Source organism: Oryctolagus cuniculus, chromosome 20, assembly GCF_964237555.1.
Source record: "Oryctolagus cuniculus chromosome 20, mOryCun1.1, whole genome shotgun sequence".
In the NCBI taxonomy this organism is placed as follows: domain Eukaryota; kingdom Metazoa; phylum Chordata; class Mammalia; order Lagomorpha; family Leporidae; genus Oryctolagus; species Oryctolagus cuniculus.
The window spans coordinates 45,501,189-45,517,276 of record NC_091451.1 but is presented as its reverse complement, the minus strand read 5'-3'; the positions used below and the strand labels follow the sequence as shown (position 1 = coordinate 45,517,276).

Sequence of the window (16,088 nt, the reverse complement as noted above, 5' to 3'; positions counted from 1 at the left end):
GACTCAAGATTGATCTTTCCCTCTCCATCTGTAGCTCTGACTTGTGAATAAATAAAAAAAAAATTTTTTTTTGACAGGCAGAGTGGACAATGAGAGAGAGAGAGAGAGAGACAGGTCTTCCTTTGCCGTTGGTTCACCCTCCAATGGCTGCTGCGGCTGGCGCGCTGTAGCCGACGCACTGCGCTGATCCAAAGGCAGGAGCCAGGTGCTTCTCCTGGTCTCCCATGGGGTGCAGGGCCCAAGCACCTGGGCCATCCTCCACTGCCTTCCCGGGCCACAGCAGAGAGCTGGCCTGGAAGAGGGGCAACCAGGACAGAATCCGGCGCCCCGACCGGGACTAGAACCCGGTGTGCCAGCGCCGCAAGCCAGAGGATTAGCCTAGTGAGCCGCGGCGCCGGCGTGAATAAATAAATCTTAAAAAAAACAAAACACACACAAACAAAAATTTAAATGCATGTGTTTATGTGTTTTTAACCCAGCAATTCCCTTTGAGTCCATGAACACAAAGATGCATGTTCTTTCTCTGTTCTTTTATTTATTTGACAGAGTTACAGGGAGAGACAGAGATCTTCCATCCGCTGGTTTACTCCTCAAATGACAACAGCTGCGGCTGGGCCAGGCAGAAGCCAGGAGCCAGGAGCTTCTTCTGGGTCTCCCACACGGGTGCAGGGGCCCAAGCACTTGGGCCATTTTCTGCTTTCCTTTGTTTCATTTTACTGGTGGTCACTTAGGATATCCCCCTTAGGTCTTGCGGGTGTTATGAGATAACGCTATTGCAGCAGTGCCCTCTCACCTCTGCTCCTAGACCCCTGTGGATGCCAGGGATAGTACCAAAGCCTACATGTACTGTTTGCTCACACACACACACACACACACACACAAATATGATTAAGCTTAATCTGTAAATTACATTCAGGAAGAGATTAACAACTAATGATGAGTAGAGTAAGTATGTAATTCTAGTTTACTAAAGGTTTTTTTTATTTTTATTTTTTACAGGCAGAGTGGACAGTGAGAGAGAGAGACAGAGAGAAAGGTCTTCCTTTTGCCGTTGGTTCATCCTCCAATGGCCGCCGCGGCTGGCGCGCTGCGGCCGGCGCACCGCGCTGATCCGATGGCAGGAGCCAGGAGCCAGGTGCTTTTTCCTGGTCTCCCATGGGGTGCAGGGCCCAAGGACTTGGGCCATCCTCCACTGTACTCCCTGGCCACAGCAGAGAGCTGGCCTGGAAGAGGGGCAACCGGGACAGAATCCGGCGCTCCAACCGGGACTAGAACCCGGTGTGCTGGCGCCGCTAGGCGGAGGATTAGCCTAGTGAGCCTCGGCGCCGGCCCTAAAGGTTTTTTAACATGAATTGTTTACTTCTCTAATTTTCCATTTAATATTTCATTTCATTTATTCAAAGGCAGAAAGATCCTCACTGCTGGTTCACTCCCCGAATTCCTGCGACAGCCAGAGCTGGGCCAAAGCCAGGGACCCGGCCATCTGAACCGGAGAGCACGGAGCAGAAGGCTGGGACGAGACCGCGGGCCTCTTGCGTGGAGGCCAGTGTTCCCTGTGCGTGCTTCACTACTGGGCCAAATGCCCACCCCCGTTCAGTATTTGCAGACTACCGCTGACTGCAGGGAACTGAAGCCCCAGGGGACCACTGTAGAAGAACGCCCACACCCCTCTCAAGCCCCGTGTTCAAGGATTACCACAGTGGCAAAGCTGGTCTAAGGATTCACCTGCAGTCCAGACTAGTCTACTGTGTGGATGCTATTCTTGCGTTGGAACTTTGTTGTATGTTACTGCATTCAGCAAAATGTTACTGGGCATCTCTGGGTGCTAAACAAACACGGTAGCCAAGCTCTCCGCACCCCGGGGTGCTGAGTGGTTCCCCTGCAGACCCTGCTGAATGGGGTCTCTGGGGTGAAGCCTGTTGAAAGCTCCAGTGATGATTCTGCAAGCAAATGAGGTTCCCAAGGACAGAGAACAAGGCTCCCAAGGACGGAGACAGGAGCAGCATGGGTGTGGTAGGCTTCCCAAAACAGACCCTGTTCAAGGTGTGCCTTGAAGGCTGAGAATTTTTAACAGGTGAAAAAAGGCAGTGTTGATGTAAAAACAAACAAAACCCACAGGCGGATGCATGGGCGCTAGAAGGGATGTGTTGGCGGGAACTAGGAATGTCTCCAGGGGGCAGGAAGAGGCAGAGCCTCCACCTGACCCACGAGAGGGTGTCCACTGGCCTATGCTCCTGGTCCACACTCCCCCATGCCACCCCCACAGTGAGCCACTGCACTTTCTGCTTTGGTTGCCTCCATGCAGCCCCACGCCCACACCAGAGACTCCTCTCCAGCGCCACCCTTCCAGACCCAGGTCAGATATCACCTCTCCGAGTCATTTCTCGGCCAGAAATAAGCCCCCTTCCTCTAAATGCATTCGATCCTTTATCGGGATTTCCAGCTTTCACCTTGACTAGAATTACCTGGGGGGCCGGCGCCGCGGCACAGCAGGTTAAGCCTGCATCCCATACCACAGTGCTTGCGATGGAGCCTGACCCGGCTCCCTGCTAATGTGCCTGGGAAGCAGCGAGGATGGCCCAAGGACTTGGGCCCCTGCACCCATGTGGGAGACCAGGATGGAGTCCCTGGCTCCTGGCTTCAGCCTGGCCCAGCCCCAGTTGTCACGGGCCTTTGAGGAATGAACCTTTGTCTTTCTCTACTGCCACTCTGCCTTTCAAGTAAATAAACAAAACAAGTTATCCAGGTCATGTTTTACTTCCTGTTAGTTCAGGAGTTCCTTAGGGGCACGGACACACCTGGTTTGCCTCTGTGGCCTCACGGCACTACTGGGGCCAAGCGTCCCGGCAGACAAGTACAAGAGTGAGTGCTCGCAGGACGCGTCACCCTCCGACAGGTCAGCTGGGGAGCAGAGCTCTATCACGCTGCCTAGCCTCATTCCGTGTGCTTCCATCCGATGGGAAACCTGCCTCTTGGGGCCTTCATCCGAAGCTGTCACACTGACTTCAGAAAGCAGCGGCCACGGTCGGCGGGGAGGACGCGGGCTCTGGAGAGCAGCCACACCCGCTGGGCTGGGGGCAGCCACTCGGAGTGTGTCTCCCACCCATAAATGCCGACACACAAACTCTACTGCGTGGCTACCAAACTAGCAAGAGGCCCAGCTCGGGGCCTGGCAGAGCGCAGCGGCTGTGCCAGGGCTGGATGGGTGGCACCGGCAGGCTCCTGACTCACACGCGCTGTGCAGTCCGGGGGTGGGGGGTGGGGGGTGGGGGAGCACTTGCTTTTCCAGGAGAGAATCCGAGAGAGGCTCACTCAGGGATCCGCCCCTCCTGCAGACGTGGAAAACAAACCCGCAGAGGCTGCAGCCAGCGCCGTGCCCCCGGGAAGTGCGGTGTGGGGAGGACGGGCCTATCATCTTCCCACACTTCAGGGGCAGCCCCCTCGTCCCCAGGGCCGGCTAAGGTGCGGCCCGAGCAGCCGGCCGAGTCTGCGCTCCGGCCGCAGCAGCTCTCGTGGCGACTCCGGGGGAGGAGCGATCCTTCACTTGCAGCCCGGCGCTGAAGGGCAACGTGGTCTTCGGCGGGACTGGAGGCCGGGCTCGGGGCTCGGGGCTCGGGGCTCGGGCATTCTAGTACCAGCTCCCTAGCCCCCGAGAGCCGCGTGCCCGGGAAGGAGAGCCTCCGAGGGCGGGTGCTTGCTCAGGGAAGGGGTGAATGAGTGAATGAAATATGTGTAGCACACAGAGTGCTCGCACCTATCCCGGCCACCGAGTGCGTACCAGGTGCTGCGCTGGGCAGGCGGCTGGATTCCGTCCCAGGGCCGGGCCTGGACGCCTACTGTCTTCCACCTGCAAGACCACGCAGGCCTCGGCCCCGGGGTCAGGCCCACGGAACCGCCCACCCTAAGCAGCCCCCTGCTCACCCCCACGGCCTGCCTTCCGCCGCTCACTGCCTGCGGTCAGAAGGTGTCCGGTGCGTGGACAAAGGGCCCTGGGAAGGGCTGGACAGCGCGGGGCAGAGCTGTGGAAGCGGAGGCGGCACGAGGGCGGCCCGAGCAGGGGGTCCTCCCCGAGCGAGGCGCCTCCCAGTGCTGGAAACGCCGCGGCGGCGGCAGGTGCGCCGACCGCCGTCCCCGAGGGGCCTGGCTTGGGGACGCCCTGGAGCCCCGGAGGAGGCCGGGCGGCTCCGAGGGCGCCGCACCTGCCCGGCCGCGGGGCCTCAGCTTCCCCACGTCCCCCGGCGCCTCACCTGGGGCGGCAGCAGGCGCGGCGGGCGCGGGGGCTCGGCGCCGGGACCCCGCTGCAGGGCGGCCTGCTGGGCCGCGTCCCGCAGCCGCCGCGCCGCGTCCTGCAGCACCACAGGCGCCTTCGTCACCTGCTCCAGGACCCGCCGCAGCTGCTCGGGGCCCAGCGGGGCCATGCGTGCGGCGCTGCGGCTCTGGCCCGGAGGGGCCCGGCCGCCGCCGCCCTCAGCCTCCGGCTGCGCGTCTGCCATGGCGGCCGACGCGGGGACTCGAACTCAGGGCTCCGCGCGACGGCGACCGGGATGTGCGTCACCTGGGAACGGGGCGGGCTACGAGTGCCCCGTGGGCCAAGACACCTCGGAGGGCGCCCGCGCGCGGCCGGGGGCTCCGTGGGCGGGGCCTGCGTCGGCGCCGCCCCTTGCCCGACAGCCGACCTCGCCGAGGAAACCAGGCCTGCGTTTCCTGTCGCCTGCTGTGTGGACGTGTTTGTGTAGAGGTCGCCTCTCCGAGCTGTCCCGGGGAAGGTTCTCACCGCGGCGTCCGCGGAGTCCTGGGCCTCCCCGGGGTTCTGACTTAATAGGTCCCAGAGGGGACTGCAAGTTCGCACTTCTAGCAAGAGTGCATCCCAGCCCCTCAGTTATTCCCAGGCGGACTCCCCCACCCTTACCCACACAGGGCAGAGACGTTACATGGTTCCTGCCTGGCTCAGGGAAGGGGTGAATGAATGAATGAGTGCATGAATGAGTGCATGGATGGGCTGGTCCACGTGGCAGGCCGCCATCCTGCCGCACTGCCCCCTTCCCTCTTAGCCGTCTCCCCTGCTGTGTGGCTGCGCTGTGGTACCACAGCGTCTTGCAGCGGTGGGTCCCTCCGTGCAGGTGTCCCAGCAGCTCTCCCCAAGGCCAACACTTGTCAAGCACCTGCACAGCGGGAAGGAGGAGGAAACTCACACTTGCCATTCAGTACCCAGGCCAGCTTTGGAGAAGGTTCTAGAAGACCTTCTCATCATTTTTTTTTTCCTTCATTACACTGCATTCCTGATGCTCCCCGAAGTGTTCCAGAGAGGAGATCATATTTATGGAATTTGTTTCAACAACCCTTTCCCCTTTTTGCTTAAACTTTTTATTATTATTATTATTTGAAAGAGTTACGGAGAGAGGTAGAGAGAGAGAGAGGTCTTCCATCCTCTGGTTCTCTCCCCAGATGGCCGCAATGGCCAGAGCTGCACCGATCCGAAGCCAGGAGCTGGGCAGGTCCGACGCCAGGAATGAGGAGTTTCTTCCTGGTCTCCCACGTGGGTGCAGGAGCCCAAGGACTTGGCCATCTTCTTCTGCTTTCCCAGACAATAGCAGAGAGCTGGATCAGAAGAAGAGCAGCCGGGACTAGAACCGGTGCTCATATGGGATGCTGGCGCTTCAGGCATTAACCCTCTGCACCATAGCACCGGACCCTTTCTTTAATTTTTGAAAGCCCACCCTCAGGGCTAGGCTAGGCCAAAGCCAGGAGTCACAGGGCAGGGCAAGAGAGACAGACATCTTCCATCCACTGGAATCACAAGCTCCATCCAGGCCTCCCATGTGGGTGCCGGGGCCCAGGTGCTTGGGCTGGCCACTGCTGCCCTGCAGGCACACAGCAGGGAGCTGGCTCAGACGCGGAGCAGCCAGGAGGCAACCCAGCACTCTGGTATACAGTGGTATACACTGGGCCAGCATCCTCCCGGGGGGGGGGGGGGCGCTCTGGGAGGAAACAGGGCTTTGAGGACATGGCTGGGCTCTTAGGGGAACACGGGGCAGATGGACGGCTCCTGACCACGTCTGCTTAGGCGCCGCGGTGCCGACTTCTCTCCAGCCGCGGCAGACTGCGAGCTGCTCCCCGCGAGGGGACTGTGACAGCTGAGTTCCTCGCGGGGCACTCAGCTTTTCAGCAGGTGGGAGATTTCAGAAACCCAGCGCCCTAAGGACCCGCCAGGCCGCGGTGGCGATCTGGACCCCTTCAAATCCAGGCGGGTTGGGGGGGGTAGGCAGCAGCCTGTGCGTTGTGCCACGTCTCTGACAAGGTCTGACGTCCAGCCGTGTCCAGCTGGGCAGCCCTGGCTCTCCTGTCTTTCGTCGTGCCCTGGGCACTCGCCAGGGCCTGAAGCACTTGGCACCGCCACTTACAAGTCAGAGCTGCACACATGCGTGAGCAAAGATGCGTGCAGATGCGGGGGACGCTTTCCACGGAGATTTCTCAAAGCCCGCTGGGTCCTGATATGAAATGGCGCCGACCCTCGATAGCTGGTTTGGGTTCAACACAACACACCTGACTATGCCTGAGCCACCCCCCGCCCTACGGCTCCAAGAGGCGGAAGCGAGAGGAAGAATCGGAGACCCACGTTCCCTGTGCTGAGCAAAGCAAAGGAAAAAAAAATAAGTTTTTGGATGCTCCCCGGCTGCCGGTCCTCGCGGTCCAGTGCGGGCCCGGCTGCGGCGGGTGCGCCCGGCAGGCGGGAAGCGGCCTGCGTGCACACGTGTGGGACAGGTGCATCCCGGAGCTGGACTTTCCCCTCTGGGAACTCCGGGGATCCCGCGCCACGAGCGGGCCGCACCTGCTAGCGAACCCGAGCCTGGAGGTTGGGGGGGCGCCGGGGGCGCGCGTCCCTTGCATCCGTTCGTGTGACCAAAGTTCCCTTGAAAACGACGGGTGTTTGGTTCGGTTTGGTTTAGGAAACACCGATGGGTTGGGTGCGTATTTTCTTTATGATACAGATGAACCTAGCAAACAGTTTCACTCAAACCCTATATTCAAAAAGTGTTTCACGGCGCGCCCCGTTACCAGGGAAGCCTCCGTGACTCCGCTCTCCGAGGGGGTATTTCCCCGAAACAAACGAAAAAGGAGGCCTTAAAAAGCAGCGCTGGCCCGTACGGGGATCGAACCCGCGACCTTGGCGTTATTAGCACCACGCTCTAACCAACTGAGCTAACCGGCCACCCGGCGCCAGCCTCCCTCCGAGAGACTGATGAGGATTTTCAACTGCGCGGCGGCGGCGGCTCCGGCTCCCTCCCTCCTCGGCTGGACGCGGACTCTGAGGAGAGGCGCGGCGCAGCGGCTGCCTCCCGCACCCGGAGGCCCGCGGCTGCGTCTGCCGCCTCCGGGCCGCCTCGCGCGAGCAGCGGCGGGACGAGCGGACCCCGCGCCCCCCGCCCTCCGCGCTCCGGGCGCGCCCGGGCACGCGGTGGGGACGCTCGCCTCGGGGGCCCGCAGCCTTCTGTCCTGGGGAGGACGTTCGCTTGGCTCCCCCTCCCCTCGGCGGAGCGCACGGATCCGTCCTGCGGCGCGGAGCAAGCGGGCCAACACAGCGAGGGGACAGGGTCTGTGTGCGCACAGATGATAAATGAACAGAGAGAGAGAGAGAGGCTGGGAAGACAGCCCCGCGTCCAGTCCGCAGAGAGAGAGAGAGAGAGGGAAGACAGAGCCCCGTGTCCAGTCCGCAGAGAGAGAGAGAGAGGCTGGGAAGACAGCCCCGCGTCCAGTCCGCAGAGAGAGAGAGAGAGGCTGGGAAGACAGCCCCGTGTCCAGTCCGCAGAGAGAGAGAGAGAGAGAGAGAGAGGGGCTGGGAAGACAGCCCCGCGTCCAGTCCGCAGAGAGAGAGAGAGAGGGAAGACAGAGCCCCGCGTCCAGTCCGCAGAGAGAGAGGGGGGGGGGCTGGGAAGACAGCCCCGCGTCCAGTCCGCAGAGAGAGAGAGAGAGAGAGGCTGGGAAGACAGCCCCGCGTCCAGTCCGCAGAGAGAGAGAGAGAGAGGGAAGACAGAGCCCCGCGTCCAGTCCGCAGAGAGAGAGAGAGAGAGGGAAGACAGCCCCGCGTCCAGTCCGCAGAGAGAGAGAGAGGCTGGGAAGACAGAGCCCCGCGTCCAGTCCGCAGAGAGAGAGAGGGGCTGGGAAGACAGAGCCCCGCGTCCAGTCCGCAGAGAGAGAGAGAGAGAGGCTGGGAAGACAGCCCCGCGTCCAGTCCGCAGAGAGAGAGAGAGGCTGGGAAGACAGCCCCGCGTCCAGTCCGCAGAGAGAGAGAGAGAGGCTGGGAAGACAGCCCCGTGTCCAGTCCGCAGAGAGAGAGAGAGGCTGGGAAGACAGAGCCCCGCGTCCAGTCCGCAGCCGCCCGGTCCCCTCCCGGCCCGGGGCCGAGCGCGGGGCCCGGCGGACGCCGAGTCGGGCTGCAAGGAGAGGCCGCCTGGGCTCTGCTCACGCGGGAGAAGAATTTCCACCGAGGCAGAGAGGAAAGCAAGATTTCCTTAGGTCCGGAGGCTGAGCTGCGAGGTCCCACTTGTGGGGAGGGGGCACCAGACCAGCAGCTAACGCAGGGCGGGAACGCACCCCTCCACCCCCAAGGCCGCGGCTGTCGCCTCTCCTGTCCCGTCCAGCTTGCTCAGGATAAGACCAGACGCTCCAGGGTGGGGTCGGCCACTTCGTTCTGCTGCACCTAAACTGGGTGGACTCACACTGGGAGGAGTGGGATCGGCAGGTGGCTTTTGGGGACCGCAAGCATTTAAGGGGTCTCCCCGTCCCTCCGCCCCACCGGGACCAATCTAATGCCCGGGGCCGGCGAGGAAGCCTGCAGTGCGCGCCCGGGGGACACGCACACGCCCCCGGCTCGCCGCTCCGCCGCCACGTGCTCGCCCGGCTTCCCGCGGGTCCTCGCTCGGGTCAGCCGCCGCCACCCCCGCAGAAGCCCCGCCGGTGCCCTTCCTGCGCCTTCTCGGACGCCGCCGCGGCGAGCCGGGGCCGGGACACCTGCAGTCCCCACGCACGCGCTGCCCCGCCGCGCCGGCCCGACGTCCCCGCCCGAGTGCGCGGCGGCGCGGGGGCTCGGGCGCGCGCAGTGACCGACGCCGGGCGCGAGGGGACCCGCGAGGCCCGCGGGCCGGTTCCTCCCCGGCGGACGGAGCAGCTCCCTGCGACGCTGCTCGCGGCTCTTGCGGGCCCCGCGGGTCGTGGTTCTCATCCCCGGAGGCCGGGACGTCCGCGCGAGGCGCCGGTTTGCAGAAGTCCACGGCCCGGAGTGTGGCGGGTGAAGGCGCGCTCTCGGCTCGAGTGTCATTCTGACGGTGGGGACCTTTGCCGCACCAGCTGGAGAAGTGCACAGCCCGGGAGGCTCCCGCGGCGGAGACGCCTGTCCGCAGATGCGGGCAGCGCAGAGGTCCGAGAGCGGGGTGCGGGAGGCGGCGGCCCACCTCGGCCCGCACCCCCACCACGGCTCCTCCACGCTCCCCCTTCGTGAGGAAAGCGGGCGTGTTGGACTAAGACCCGCCCGGAAGACGTGACAACCTGATTCCCGGGAAAGTCCCTGTTCCCAGCAAGGTTCTGTGGGGGTGGGGACACGATTCCACGCGTCACGCACACACGGTCCTTTAGTCTCCGAGCATTTGTGTTGAACGGCGTTGCAACACTAAATTCTAGTCAACTACCTCATTTACAATATAATTGAAATAAACTCCATTATATGTTTACAGATTTAATATGTCTCATTTTGTGGGTTTTTTAAAGGTTTACTCTTTTTTTTTATTATTATTTGAAAGGCAGAGATACAGACAGAGGGAGATCGTCCATCTGCTGAGTCATTCCCCATATGGCCGAAACTGTCAGGATTGGGCTGGTCCAATCTTCTGCTGTTTTCCCAGGTACATTAGCAGGGTGCTGGATCTGAAGTAGAGCAGCTGGGACTCGAACCAGAGCCCTTATGGGATGGGGGCACCACAAATGGTGGCTTTACTGGCTATGCCACAGCAGTGGCCCCTAGATTTACTTATTTGTTCGAAAGGCAGAATTACAAAGAGAGAGGGAGAGACAGAGACAGATCTTCCCTCTGCTGGTTCACTCCCCAAATGGCCACAAAGCCTACAGCTGGGCCAGACCAAAGCCAGGAGCCAAGAGTTCAAGCACTTGGGCCATCTTCCTTGGATGCTTTCCCAGGCCATCAGCAGGGAGCTGGATCGGAAATGGAGCAGCCAGGGCTTGAACCCGAGTCCATATTGGATGCCCACATCGCAGGTGGGGGTTTTACCTACCACGTCACAATGCTGGCTCCTCTACTAAGAGACATTGCTCACAGAGATTTGATCATCTCCTTTGCTGTACATTTTCTTTTCTTATCTTTTATTTTATTTATTTATTTGAAAGGCAAAGCATCAGAGAGAGAGAGGGACAGAGATCTTCCAACTGCTGGCTCACTCCCCAAATGGTATAAAAAGTCAGACTGGGGCCAAGTTGAAGCCAGGAGCCAGAAACTCCATCCTGGTCTCCCACGTGGATGGCAGGGGCTCCAGCATTTGGGCCATCATTTGCTGCCTTCCCAGAGCATTAGCAGGAAGACAGATCCGGAAGCAGAGACGCCAGGACCCTGCGACGGGATGGCTGTGTCACAGCAGCGGTTTAACCCATGGAGCCACAGTGCTAGCCCCGTATGTTTCCAGAAGCCCATTCTTTAGGGCTCGGACTGAGTTGTTGATTCTCCGATTATCTTGTGTCTTCTTTAGCCAGTCCTGAACAATTCCCTCGACCTGTCTCCAATTCTGTTTATATCTGTATGTTGATGGAGGTCCTGGTGCACACAGACATGCAGAGAGCAGAACGTGTTCACACTGAAGCTGAATTCCTGTCTGCTGCTGGGGGTGGGGGTGGGAATAGAAAGAAAACAAAAACGCTTCATTGCACAACGTGTACCACGCCAAAGCTGTCAGACAATACAAAAGGAAAACTGACAAACAGAGGGAGTTTTCAGATGTTGTTTCTAATTTCCTACAACAAGTCAGTTGGTTCCAGGCACATTTTTAAAAAAGATTTTATTTATTTAAGAGGTAGAGTTACAGACAGAGAGAGGGAGAGACAGAGAGAAAGGTCTTCCATCTGCGTTCACTCCACAAATGGCCACAATGACCGGAGCTAAGCTGATCTGAAGCCAACAGCCAGGAGCCAGGAGCCAGAGCTTCCTCCGGGTCACCCACGTGGGCCCAAGCACTTGGGCATCTTCCACTGCTTTCCCAGGCCACAGCAGAGAGCTGGGTCAGAAGAGGGGCAGCCGGGACTCGAACTGGGGCCCGTACAGGATGCTGGCACCACAGTGGAGGCTCAGCCTATGATGCCACAGCGCTGTCCCCTCCGGGAATGTTTTTAAATGTCTTTCCTTAAAGCGCCGCGGACCTGGCATTGTGGCACAGAGGATTAACCCACTGGTGACATCCCGCATAAGTGCTGGTTCTAGTCCCGGCTGCTCCACTTCTGATGGCGCTCCCTGCTAATTCACCTGGGAAGGCAGCCAAAGATGGCCCGAGTGCCCGGGCGCCTGCACCCACCTGGGGGCCAGATGGAGTGCCTGGGCCCTGACCAGCCGCAGTCCCGCATCCAGAGCTCACTGAACGTTCACTGTGGAGCCACTTTACAGAAACAAGATGGCAGTAGTATAATGACTGGCTGGGGTCACCCACTGGGGGTCTTTTCCCTATTACTTTCCCCCTCGTCTTTTTATTAGAAAGGGAGAGAGAAGGGAGGGGAGAGGAGGGGAGGGGGAGAGATCTTGCATTTGCTGATTGACTCCCCACATACACACAGTCAGGGCTCCGCCAGGCTGAAGCCAGGGCCCAGAACTCAACTTGGGTCTCCTACGTGTGTGCAGGGGCACAAAGACTTGGGTCATCCCCTGCTGCTTTCCCAGGTGCACTAGCAGGGCTGGGATCAGAAGTCCAGCGGCTGGACCTTGAACCCTGGCTCCTATGGGTGGCAGCTGCAGAACCTACATCTGCACCCGCCCATGTAGAGTGTTCCTCAGCTCCCGTTTTCACGGTAATTTGAATGGCTCCGTGTGCTCCGTTCAAGCTCGGTTTTCTCTGTGAGGTGCTCAGGATTTTCTAAAATGAACTGAATTTCGATTCCTGATTTTTCTAACTTCCGCCTGCGTCCCGGTCACAGGAACATTAATTAAGATGATCAGCAGCAGGAAACAGATTGTCTGCTAAACACCGCCGTCCGGGCTCAATCCACTGATACCGGAAAACGGGGAAAACTAAGGCGAGGATACGGGATGAACAGCCAAGGACCGGTTTTGTAGGTCCGAGGTCAAGCGGCTGTGCACGTGGTTGGACAAGCGAGGCTCCAGGTGCAGCAGCACCCCGAGCACGGCGCTGCAGACGGCCGGGTCACGGCGGCGTCCCTGGCGGGAGCTGGCGGAAGACTGACTCGATCCCGTGTTCCACTCCCTGCCCCAGGTGCACCCCAAGCCAGGCCAAGCCCCGGCTACGCCCGTGAGCGCGCGCAGCTCGTGCACCCACAGGGGGCGCTCGCGTCCGACTCCGGCCCAAGACAGCGACCTGCACGCCTTTATTTACTCACGAAAGCCGGGTCTTGTTTTTGAAACTAGGGCGGCGCGGGAGGTTGCTTAGCAACCAAGCCGCGGGCGGGCCGCACCGCGCACGCGCGCTCGAGCGGCGCAGTCCTGCGCACGCGCGGGGCGCCGCACGGGGGCGCGCCGAGCGACGGTTGCTAGGGTGACGGGGATACAACATGGCGGCGGGGTCCTAACGCTCTCCAGAGGGGGAGCACCGCGGCGGTCGTGGTGCTGAGGCAGGATCCGGCCTCTGGAGCGTGGAAGCGTGCTACCCTTCCTGTCCTTCCCGTGAGGGGATGTACCTGGCATCCGCATCCGGCATGAAGGGTGAGTGGGGTCGGGGTGGGCGGGGAAGGAACCGGAGAGGGTGCGCGGCCGGACCCCGGCACCCTGTGCCGGGTGGGCGAGGGGCGCCGGCCGAGGCCCCAGCCGGTCGGCTGAGAGGCCGTCATCCCCCGGGGGCTCGCGGCTGCGGGAGCCCGAGGCCCCCGCCGGATATTGGGGTGCGAGTGAGTACGTTGGCACTTTGGGAGTTGCGCTTTTTTGTTAGTTTTTTTAGTGATGGGAGTCTTGTTTGAAAGTTCGACAGTATTTTATTTTTTTTGGATGAAGATTTATTTTACTTATTTGAAAGGCAGAGTTACAGAGAGAAAGATCTTCCATCCGCTGGTTCATTTCCCAAACGGCTGCAAAAGGCAAGGCTGGGCCATGCAGGAGCCAGGAGCCAGGAGCTTGTTCCGTGTCTCCCACGCGGGTGCAGGGCCCAAGCACTTGGCCATCCTCCACTGCTTTCCCAGGCCACAGCAGAGAGCAGCCGGGACTCGAACCAGCGACCATACGGGATGCCAGCACTGCGGGAGGCTGGCCCCTGCTTTAGCTTATTTTCGTCAGGAATATGTCAGATGGCATGTTGTGTCTGTTGTAGAGTGCTGTGTCGACGCACTGCGGTTTGGTGAAACTCGATTGGATTGGATCATTCACCGCTGCCCCTTAGACCCTCACGCCCCTGTTTAGAGGCGACCACTCTTACCAGTCCTGTGTGTGTGTCTGTCACTCCCTTTGTTCTTTGTCTGGAAGGCAGAGATACAGAGAACAGAGCTCTCATCCACTGGTTTACTTCCCAGATTTGTGCAGTAGCTGGGCTGAGCCAGGCCAAGGCCAAGAGCTGGGACCTCATCCAGGTCTCCCATGCGGGGGCCCAAGGACTCCGGCCGTCTTCTCCTGCTTTCCCAGGCCACAGCAGAGAGCTGGATCGGAAGTGGAGCAGCTGGGACCTGAACTGGTGCCCATATGAGATGCTAGCGCCGCAGGCAGGGGGTATAGCCCACTACGCCATGCCGCTGGCCCTGTCTGCCTTTCAAATAAATAAAATATTTTTTAAAAATGTTTGAACATAAAAATGACAGGGAGAGTAAGTTTCAGGAGAAAGCTGGGAGGCTGCTGGAGCCTGCCGCCGCCCCGCCCACTCCTGCCAGAACAGTCCTGGCCCTCGCGGGCCTCTGCTTTCGAGTCTGGAGTGGAGGTCGGGGCTTGGTGGTGTGGCGCCTGCCGTACATGAAGAGCTGGACAGGGAGGAGGTAGCGCTGTCGCCAGCACAGCCAGCCGCTCCTGAGCAGAGGGGCTCTGAGCCTTGGACAGCGGAAGGGCTGTTCCGCGGTGAACTGCTGTGCGATGGTCTCTTCAGAAGTGAATACAAACGTACGCACGCGACATCCTGTTCTTGCTCCTAGACTACAGAGCGGTTGGGAAACTAGGCGAAGGGACGTTTTCCGAAGTCGTGAAGCTGCAGAACCTGAGGGATGGAAACTACTACGCCTGCAAGCGGATGAGGCAGCACTTCGAAAGGCAGGTGGTCGCGCTTGGATCCCAAGGTGCCTTCGTGTGGGTGGGAGCCTGGTGTTCGCCTGATGGCTGTGGGACACAGGCAGACTCTGTGGGCAGTAGGCATGTGGGCTAACACTGTGTTTCTCGTACTGGAGTTTTCTCATGAGTGAGTTTACCATAGTAACAGTGATTAACGGACACAGAAACGTAAGTTGTAAAAGTCGCCTCAGTTTAAACCCTTCATGTGTTTCTCACGGTTGTATGTGTTGGATTTAAGAAAAAATTATTTATTTATTTGAAAGTCAGAGTTACACAGAGAGAGGAGAGGCAGGGAGAGAGAGGTCTTCCATCCAATGGTTCACTCCCCAATTGGCTGCAACAGCTGGAGCTGTGCCGATCAGGAGCCAGGAGCTTCTTCCAGGTATCCTACGTGGGTGCAGGGGCCCAAGGACTTGGGCCATCTTCCACTGCTCTCCCAGGCCATAGCAGAGAGCTGGATTGGAAGTGGGGCAGCCGGGACTCGAACAGCGCTCATATGGGATGCCGGCACTGCAGGCGGGGGCTTTACCTGCTACGCCACAGCGCCGGCCCCTGGATTTTTAGAAATCAAACCTTGGTCTATATGTATAGGAGTTCCCTGTGATTCAGTTAATTGTCAGCCTATTACTATTATTGAAAGTAGTTTCTGGGCGGGGCCCGAGATGACGTGTTCCCTGGGGAGGGCTGTGTTTCTCGATCACCCCCGCAGGCACTGCCCTGGCTTTCCTTCGCACACGGCACGCTGACAGCGGCCCTGGGTGCGAGCAGCAGGTGCTGGCCTCGTTGTGGCTGTTGAACTTCTCAGGGAGAGCCTGAAGCTCAGCTTCATCGTCGTCGTCAGTGTCATCAACAGAATTGGAGATTTCTGCATTTCCAAGCAGTTTTTTAAACAGCAGTCCCCTGACGGAGGAGGGCCCCCTCAGGTTTCGGGGCGTGTCCCCTGATTTCTGACTCTCCCGTCACAAGAGGAGTCCGGGCAGCGCATCCTGCCAGAGGGTGAGGATGGACACGCCACCTCAGGACATCCCCTCAGAGTGGCTGTTAGGTCCTTCCTCCATCCTCCCTCCCTTTTCAGTTAACTGCAGGTGCATAGTGATGTAAATAATCGGACAAGCAAGCAAGGAAATTGGGATGAAGAGACGATTCTTCCTCATAGGAGAATTTCATTTAAAACTCATAAATGTACAAGGAATGAGGGAAATAGAGTCATCATTAGAATACAATAGTAGGGGCCGGCGCCGTGGCTCACTTGGTTAATCCTCCGCCTCCAGCGCCGGCATCCCATATGGGCGCCGGGTTCTCCTGCCTTTGGATCGGCACAGCGCCAGCTGTGGCGGCCATTTGGGGGGTGAACCAGAGGAAGGAAGACCTTTCTCTCTGTCTCTCTCTCCCACTGTCTGTAACTCTGCCTGTCAAAAAGAATACGGTTTCTGCCAGCACCCACCTGATGCCTCGGCGCGGCAGCAGGAGGGGAGCTGGGGCGAGGGTCGGACGCGGGGACCCCGGATCTCCACGCAGGCGCCGCGACCTGGTGTGCGAGGCGTCTCCAGTGGCGGCTGAGTCCGCTGTTACCGTGCTCACTGGTTTTGTTCTTCAGCCATGAAGATCTTTCTAGCTTTTAGAGTTCTGG

At 59.7% G+C, this 16,088-nt stretch overlaps 2 protein-coding genes and 1 non-coding gene across 15 annotated transcripts in view; 1 reads left to right on the top strand and 2 right to left on the bottom strand.

Annotated features, from left to right (window-relative positions):
• ZNF839 (zinc finger protein 839) overlaps positions 1 to 4,536 on the bottom strand; it is a 29,511-nt gene extending 24,975 nt beyond the window's left edge. The window contains exon 1 of one of the 2 annotated variants that reach the window (XM_051834829.2): positions 4,248 to 4,536. In XM_051834829.2, coding sequence (XP_051690789.2) covers positions 4,248 to 4,493 — 246 coding nt within the window. In that variant the 5' untranslated portion in view covers positions 4,494 to 4,536. The remainder of the gene's footprint in view (positions 1 to 4,247) is intronic. The other variant, XM_051834828.2, reaches the window with a different exon arrangement.
• Positions 4,537 to 7,136: 2,600 nt separating this feature from the next.
• TRNAI-AAU (transfer RNA isoleucine (anticodon AAU)) lies at positions 7,137 to 7,210 on the bottom strand. The gene has a single exon. It is a non-coding gene; the product is annotated as a tRNA-Ile (tRNA).
• A 5,505-nt stretch (positions 7,211 to 12,715) lies between these two features.
• Positions 12,716 to 16,088, top strand: part of MOK (MOK protein kinase) — a 29,342-nt gene continuing 25,969 nt past the window's right edge. For 4 of the 12 annotated variants that reach the window (XM_051834901.2, XM_008248664.4, XM_008248663.4 and 1 more), the window contains exons 1-2: positions 12,716 to 12,922; positions 14,326 to 14,440. In XM_051834901.2, coding sequence (XP_051690861.1) covers positions 12,892 to 12,922; positions 14,326 to 14,440 — 146 coding nt within the window. In that variant the 5' untranslated portion in view covers positions 12,716 to 12,891. Of the gene's footprint in view, positions 12,923 to 14,325; positions 14,445 to 16,088 lie in introns of all 12 variants that reach the window. The other 8 variants (XM_070065415.1, XM_070065414.1, XM_051834905.2 and 5 more) reach the window with 6 other exon arrangements.